This window comes from Lethenteron reissneri, chromosome 33 (assembly GCF_015708825.2).
Source record: "Lethenteron reissneri isolate LAM-NWPU_2019-01 chromosome 33, ASM1570882v1, whole genome shotgun sequence".
Lineage (NCBI taxonomy): Eukaryota > Metazoa > Chordata > Hyperoartia > Petromyzontiformes > Petromyzontidae > Lethenteron > Lethenteron reissneri.
The window spans coordinates 14,524,759-14,533,127 of record NC_083811.1 but is presented as its reverse complement, the minus strand read 5'-3'; the positions used below and the strand labels follow the sequence as shown (position 1 = coordinate 14,533,127).

At 47.6% G+C, this 8,369-nt stretch overlaps 1 protein-coding gene across 2 annotated transcripts in view; it reads left to right on the top strand.

The window, feature by feature from the left end:
• Positions 1–3,784: 3,784 nt before the first annotated feature.
• RERG (RAS like estrogen regulated growth inhibitor) overlaps positions 3,785–8,369 on the top strand; it is a 30,739-nt gene continuing 26,154 nt past the window's right edge. Inside the window, exons 1-2 of one of the 2 annotated variants that reach the window (XM_061564681.1) lie at positions 3,785–4,623; positions 7,516–7,572. In XM_061564681.1, the coding sequence (XP_061420665.1) occupies positions 4,563–4,623; positions 7,516–7,572 (118 nt within the window). In that variant the 5' untranslated portion in view covers positions 3,785–4,562. The remainder of the gene's footprint in view (positions 4,624–7,515; positions 7,573–8,369) is intronic. The other variant, XM_061564680.1, reaches the window with a different exon arrangement.

Below are 8,369 nucleotides of genomic sequence, written 5' to 3'. Positions count from 1 at the left end.
CAGCCTAAAGGATGAGCGGCTCAAGCTGCGCGCGTTCAATTGGAACGACGTTGCGCACATCAGATGAGATGCTCTATTACACACACACACACACACTATTACATCGCTTTACGTGCCCACTGCTCCCCGCATCACTCTCTCTCTCTATGCACGTTGTGTGGAGCACGGGGGGGGGGGGGGCTAGCCAAAACACTTCGCGTTTGCAATGCTTTGTGTGTGTGTGGTGAATCAATTATCCCTATATCGCAATGCAGACATTTTACGATACAAAGTCTCGATGGCCGTCTGCGCTGCAGGTAAATCATGCACACTGTCAAATTCACGATTGATTGATTAATAAGTGCAGTTTCAATCCTGCCCGCGGTTGTTCTGGTCGAGGCCGATGACATCACGCCTGCTGCACCGCGGCGGGCGTGCAGGTCGGGGCGTAGGCTGCGTTGTGGGCAGCAGCAACAGAAGCAGGGGGGGAAAGGGCGGTGGAGGGGAACGTCAGGACATTGTTTACTAACCGGCTCGGCCCTAAGACGCATCCTCCTGTGCAACAGAAGAAGGGGAACGTGAGAGTGCGGCTGCAAGCTGCAAGAGGCGGGAGGGGAGGAGAGGGGAGGGAAGGATCACTGGCGGACAACGGAGCCCGAGGATGCGATCGCAAAGGTGTCCATGAGAGACCACACAAGGGAATGGCTTTCTTCTTGGCACAAGAGCCAGTTCCGCTCGCGCTCTCTCTCCGTGACAGACGAACTCGCGTGGCATAACACACATGCATCACGCGACACGCCGCAACAGGCGATTATACGGAGCATTGTTTTTCAATAAGGGGTGTGCTAAATGGCCCATATGAAGCAATGGCACAACAACCTTGATTTGAAGCTTTCGTGACTGCAGGGATCCATTCTTTTTGGTTCTTTCGGTAAAGTCGCGTAGGTATAAAATAAAACAAATCACATGATTTATTTTATTTTAAAACCCCCATAAATTACATGAATTATTTTATTTAAAATGAAAATCACATTATTTATTTTATTTTCATTTTATACCTACGTGACTTTACCGAAAGAACCCAAGAGAATGGCACATCACTTAAAAACATGCAGTGTTATATCGCAAGTTACATCAGCCCTGTGCGCGCACCTGCCCAGAAGGCGATCAACCACGGCATTGGGTGATGTCAATGCTTGCTTGCGTGAAACGGAACGACCCGGGCGATCAATTGTTAGACCAGAGTGGATGGTGCAGCTAAGTTATTTAATGAAACATTATCTAATGCCTTCAGCACCATCGCCATGATCTGCTCGGATTAACCCACAGGCTAAAAAAGGCCCTCAATATTGTGTGGGCCAGTGGTGCTTCGTCACAATGCCCGCGGGCCACTGGCGGCCACTGGTGGCTTCGTAGTGCGGCCCCTGAAAATACACAAAGTGACCCCCCCCCTCTCCCTCACCATCATCATCGTGCTGTCAACCCCCCAATGGTTTCAAATGTGTGGCAGCCCTCGCACTGATGCTGTCATATCGGCTAAAGTGCCCCCCACCCCTCTGAAATTGACTGAACAACACTGCTGTACTGCTGTAGGCCCTCCTTTGGGCCCTCCATTGCATGTTGACGTAACAGTTGAGCGGCTGTAGCGCGCCCATCGGACGTTGTTTTGTCCTGGAATTACAATGACAGGATTCATGACTTTGCCCCACAGCTGAAGGTGAGAGGAAACAAAAATAATTGTTTGAAGACATGAGTATCGCGAGTGATCTGTGTTTGATGATTTTGAGTCGAATAAATGTGGTAATTTTACATTAGGAAAATCAATGTTTGATGACAATTATTTTCCCCGATATGTATTACTGCCCATACTAAGTCCCTTGCCTTCTATTAGCCCGAGGCCCCTCATAACCTTAATCCAGCCCTACTCATGATCACGCGATGCCACCATCCATCTCCTGCTCTTAAACTGTTTGTCCTCGCTGTATCTCCACTGGTCATCCTCTCGAGAGCCAGCCCTCATTAATTAGGCTGCTGTAATTACCAGTCTTGCCCATCACCATCATTCTGTACCAGACCCACTTTTCGTAGCAGTCAATGTGACGTTTGATTGGTGTTTGTTCCCTGATTCCTGGGAACTGAGTCTCGCTGCAATTACAAACACACATTTCTTCAAGAAATGCTCACAAGTGATGCCATCACATCTACCCCTCTATTTAAGGAACGAAACAGGATTTCTCCACAAATCTGGCTGTTGCCTGATGAAGCTAGTTGTAATTACTGGCGTAACGTCGTACTCAGATTTTAAATGTTGTGGCTTTGATCTCCAACACACCGGTGTGCTGTACTAGTGACGAATTTGCATGTTCTGTTTACGTGACAACTCTTAGTAGTTGTATGTTGGGTGGTGGCGGGTTTTTACGACACATTCATATATTTACGCGATCTAACCAAAAAACCCCCTATTATGGATGCTACGGTATTATAATCTCATATGTGCTATGTTCGACAAACGTTTTGCTGGCTGACTGGACGGAGGACATGCGTGCTGCTAGTGAGTCATTAATTAACATTTTTTTTCGCCGTAACATTATCACGATCAATCAGAGTCCGATAATAATATTTCGTATGGCTGATTTAGATGCAAAGCAACAAGTACAATTTCACGTGCAGGTGGTCAAGCCCAGATAACCGCGTCAGGAGCACCAGCGGAGTGTACCGTCGCTGTGATGTCTCCTTCGTATTTGTGGATGAGGCATTGCGTCCTTATATGCCGTATGCTTTCTGTTCTGGATGACCACAGTCGCACACTGCTGGAAAGTTTTCCATTTGTGCATCATCAGGTACCCGCATCTGCTAATAATATGTCCATAGTATTACCCAACCCAAATTCAGATAACATTTTACATTAGGCCTACCATAATCTGAGTGCATACCTCTGTGAAAGTTGCTGATTTGTTTTTGTGTAATATTAACGTGACGGTATATTCTCTATACGGTCGAGGATTTTTGTAATGTCTAATTTTGTTTTAAATCAAGACTTTAGGTGGCAGGAACGTGTACGACCGCATGCGTTTCCAATGAATACAAAAATACGCTCATGAAAAATTTCAACTTTTAATGCGCCGAACAGCATTCGCCCACGCTTGCAGAGAGAGAACGACTCAGGGGAGCGAGGAGGAACCATGGAAGGTAGCAGGAGTGAGCCAGAGACAACACATTGTCCAAGCTCTGCGGTTCTCTATACGTTCAGATGTTATTGGCCAATTACTGAGTGTCAATACATGTGGGAGTAAACCGAAGCATCCAGAGGAAACCCACACGTGTAAGGGGTAAACACTGTATCCCAATCAGAAGGGATAGATGGAGATTCGTGCACATTTGCTCTATCAAATTTTCCTGTGGAGCACCTCGACGCTCACGGGAAGGGAGTTATGCAACATTTGTGCGGTCCAACATCTGCACTGGGGATAGAGTGTCTCCCCGTCGCGCGCGTGCATTTTGTTGCAAAATAACCACTCGTTAACTGGCTGAATACATCTTAAAATAAAAAAAAACACAATGCAGGATCCTGCAAAAAAAATTGCCCAAAGACTCAGTTTGGCATTCCTGGATAAATAAGTCAATTGTTATAACAATTGCAAATGCGCAGTTCCGTAAACCCCCAATTCTAAACATTCACAATGTCTAAGCCAACTTAGGACGTGAGACATTGGTGCAAAGGCCCCCCCCCCCCCCCATTATTGTTTAATCACAAAGTCATTATCTCTGCAAGGAAAATGACACCGATAGACGTTTCAATGTACTTTGTTCGCAAGGCCGGTTCCTCCGATTTGGAGCGCAGTTCGTTCCGCAGGCAGCGATTTGTGGGGGGGGAAGCTTGGACCGACCGCCACCAACCAAAGACAAAGATCCCCCGTGTAGCCTTAACAGACTGTCGGGGCAAGTACTGTTAGCGAGTACCTATGAAGGCACACGACGGGGTGGTTGGCCAGCACCACGCCCGGCCGCCTTTGTCTCCCCAGCGGTGATGTTTACACACCGCACACAAGATACTCATTCGAGGCTGAGTCGACCTAAGGTGAGGCCCAGGACCGCTTTGGATAATCACCACCGGTGTTGACCGTGAACGGGAATCGAACCCCGGGTGGCCGGGGTATTCAATTTGGCGCAGCGTAGCGCCAACCACTGCGCCACCGCTCCCCGGCACCACCAGCACCGCGGCGGCGGATTCCAGCAGCCGCGGGGGGCGCACGCCGAGAGCACCACCGCTGCTGCTGCTGCTGCGTGGGCGGCCCGTGGCGGCCCACGCGGCCGCGTGCAGGGGCCACGCCGCCTGATGCGAGAGCTCCCGAAGAGACGGAGAGCGACGGAGCGAGAGAGACAGAGGGGGTGGGGGGGGGGCTGAACTCCTCGTCTCGTCCGGCACCAGTAGCAGCAGCGGCAGTAACAGCATGCGTCCGCCTGCTGCTCGACGGAGTCAAGAGTTTACTGCTACCTAGTAGACAGTGGAGGCAGCGAGAGAGGGGGGAGGGAGAGCCTTCGAAAACATCGCGGGTGTCTGCCGCCTCTGTCTGACGGCGAGCATGGCTAAGAATTGTGACGTGAAGCTGGCTGTGATGGGGAGAGCTGGCGTCGGAAAGTCCGGTACGTGAATTGTCATTGCTGATGATGATGATGGTGCTGGTGATGATGATGTCGCGTGTACATCCTCTCGCTGCTGCTGCTGCTGCTAACTATTCCCTGCGGTGCGGGGCTTTGTGCATAAGACAGAGAGGGGCGAGAGGAGAGGGAGCGCCCGCTTCGTGTTGTTCAGCTCTCCGCACAGCGATGCGGGATTCACACGGCGCGCGAAAGCGAGACACAAACCGCACAGAGATCGTCGTCATCATCAACATCGTAGTGCCGCGACCACGAGTCGGACCTTCGCGTTACACAGAGGAGGAGCAGGAGGAGGGGGGATTGTCGCTTCACGGTTGAGTCTTTGAGCCGACGACGCTAGAAGCAACGCCGCGGCTGAGCGTGTCCGTGCATCGGCGTCACGGAGTGAAGGAGCAGCAGCGTGCTAGAGGAATGAGTAGCGAACACAGCAACTCAATTGCTACCCCTGTGTAGGCTTGAATAGAGCGGCAATGCTTTAGGGGGTAGGGGGGGCGAATCAAAGTGGATGGGGAATTTGATTTCACTTGCCTAACAGTTTCCAGGCGAATCCGCCGGTCACGCTGTGGTCCGTGCGATTGCGACTCGCAGCCAGGAGAAGAACACAAACCAACGGAGGAGACATCCTCCTTTCTATAATTGACATCGCCACGTAAAATAATACGTGCAATTTCTTGTGTACACATCCCGTCAGCCACGCCGCCTTCTGGGAGTATCTGGTTAGCAGCTGGTTTAACGCAAAGCAAACGCTGGTAACCGGTTTCGACATTCAGTGCCTCGTCAGCAGAGACAGGCTTGTTTGAACCATTGGTTCAACATGAGCAAAACTCTGAATTGGTTTTGACATTCAATGCCTCATCGGCAGTCAGGCTTGTTTCAACCATTGGTTCAAAGCAAAACTCTGGACCAGTTTCTACATCTCATCAGCCGGAGTCAGGCGTGCTTGAATCAATGCCTGTGAACTGATATGGGTCCTCCTAGTTTGATGCAAAATTGCAGAATAACGTCGGGAAATAACCACGTAGGCGTCGTTGTGGGGACGACAAGTACCCGCGATAAGTAAGATTAGCCGGACAATCCGCGCCAGGATGTCAGTGCACGCAACCTTCAAAGTGGCCGCTCAGTGCCTCTCTCGCCTCGGGGCAGAGATTAGCAACGACTGCCCCATGATCAGCCGTTGTTCACCCCCTGAGGCCGATCCGCGCCGAATCAATACGCACGCCGCTAATAGCCCTACACCACTCCGCGCTCCACACTCGTGTTGGGACATTATATACTGTAATATCGAATTATGTACGGACGAAACCTGCGTTCATCCCAATTGTCTGGCATTTATTATTATTATTATTATCCTTAAACATATGCGACACGAATGTTAATGTTTCTGAACAATTTGCGGAATGGGATGTTGTAAGATCGTTAGCTCAGACAGAGACAGTATTTAATTGTGTCGATTTAAGCCTCTTGTTAGCTAACAGCTTGGCATACAATTATCATCACCGGCAGCCATTCTCTATTTACTGCGAGATCACAGCCACTGAATGCTAATATCAATGTCATGTTCCCTCATCCTGTGTGTACCCTGCTAATGTTCCATTGCTCCACGTGTATGCGGTGTCTTCTGTCATGGCGCAAAACATTACTGAGTTCTTATCACCCATAACATGAGACCGATTTTTTTACATCAGTTGGACGTCGTCACGAGTGTGAATTGTAAAGGGTGAACGCTGATATTGCTCGCCTCTATTCAACAACCACGGATGTCAGCCTAGCCCAACAACAATCCATCAATCAATCACAGAGAATGGATCAATATTCCTGTCATCTGGTGTTTTCCCATCATACCAAATAATGCTTTATTACATTGCTCAAGTGACCAATGTCGCGTCATTTAACATACATATTCTAATTTTCTTAATTTATTAAAAAAATTGTTTATTCTTCGTTTTCAAGATTATTCTCTGACAATGCTATTTAATAATTTTTGATAAGCAGTAACATTTTAATATTAAACAAACAAGAAAACGTAGCAGGAGAGGTGCAAACGTAATCGGAATTTGCGTTGACATTCAAAATATCATGTCAAGATAAAAAAAAAATACATGAATCTTGAACGCCAAATAAATCCCATATCCTCGAAAGCCGAATTTTGTTGAAAAACTCGGGCCATGACCACTTTTTGATGCATTACCATAACAATTGCTAGTTAACAATGCATGTGTAAAGGAGTCCTGCATGATGTGTGCTTCAATTATACTTCGTGCTAGACTCCATTGCACATGCCATGTAAGTTAAGATGGTGTGAGACGTCGACACGGGGTAAAAGGCTATTTTTGTCCAGGTGCTAAGATAAATTACATCAGCCCTAATCAAGTTGAGATGCAGATTGGCGCTGTGACGCAATAGAATGAGTCCATGAAATATGGAGGGATGCATTCGTATAATATAAAGTAGGTGCGTCATGTAATATAATGTTACCCTGGGCATGTGGTGGCTCATATTTGGAGAGTTATGGACCAGGAATTGACAGAAAATAATAGCCAGTTCGATTCCACGCTCAACCCCATGATCGATCCCATGCTCCAACCCCGACAAGCTTGATCCAAAGCTCGATCCCCACGCTGTAACCCACGCTCAAACTGGCTGCATTATGGCTCACCCATGAATAATCCCACCAAATTCAATGGGCCCATTCTGTGGCAACGCATATGTGGCAGCTGAACAGACGACACACGAGCACCGGGACAGACATGCCTTTTACCCCACCGAGTCCTCGTATCCCCACCTCGTCCGTGGTATTCATTGCGCAGCGTTGCCGTGCGAGTATCCTATGCTCACCTCTCCTCAGTAGGTTTCATGACATTTGTATTTTCTTTACAGCGTTGGTGGTGCGGTTTCTAACGAAGAGATTTATCTGGGAATATGATCCTACACTGGGTAAGTAATTTGTGTGTTATTTTTTAATTAATGTATCATTTTATTGCATGGCTTTTTTATATTAGTTCAGAGTAACGTGTCTATTAAGATGACAGGGGTGGAGGAATGTGAGGGGGAGAGACAGTGTGTGTGTGTGGGATGCATGATAGCTATAATTAAGTGAATGCATGCATTGGATAAGCTCTGGCATAAAGCCTGTTCAGCTGGTCAAGAAAATGGCGACTTGGAGGCAGGTTCAACGGATATTAAATGCTGCAAAAAAGACTAGGTTATCATGATGGGCTCCTCACCCGTTGACGGCAACGAATTAAACACGAATGCCTCGTTTCCATGCCCACTCGGAAGCCGGCTCTGCTGGAGGGGCAAGAGTTGTACTCCACAACCAAGCAATGGTTCCTCGTGCTCCTGTGTTAATCAAGACTAATAATTGAAGAGTTAATAATGACATCACTTTCCAACAACTGCTTTGTTTTTCGTGCATGTGACTAGAATGGATATTGAAGCTACATTTTATGCTCTCAACATTAAAACACTTAACGGCTATCTTAGTGACTTCAGAATCACGTATATGCCAATCGTGCATCATAATTTATATTGTTGTGGGCATTTATAATATGTGTATCCTTATATACCATCTAAAAAAAGAGTGCCTGATAATATAATCTTTACAATGACCAATTCATATTGTGCCACAGGGCTAGTAACCGTAAAAACCACACCTCGTCAAAGCACGATCATTACCACTGCTCCTCATAATATGTAATTTATATTTTGGAGTGGCGGTCTAATGGAATGAA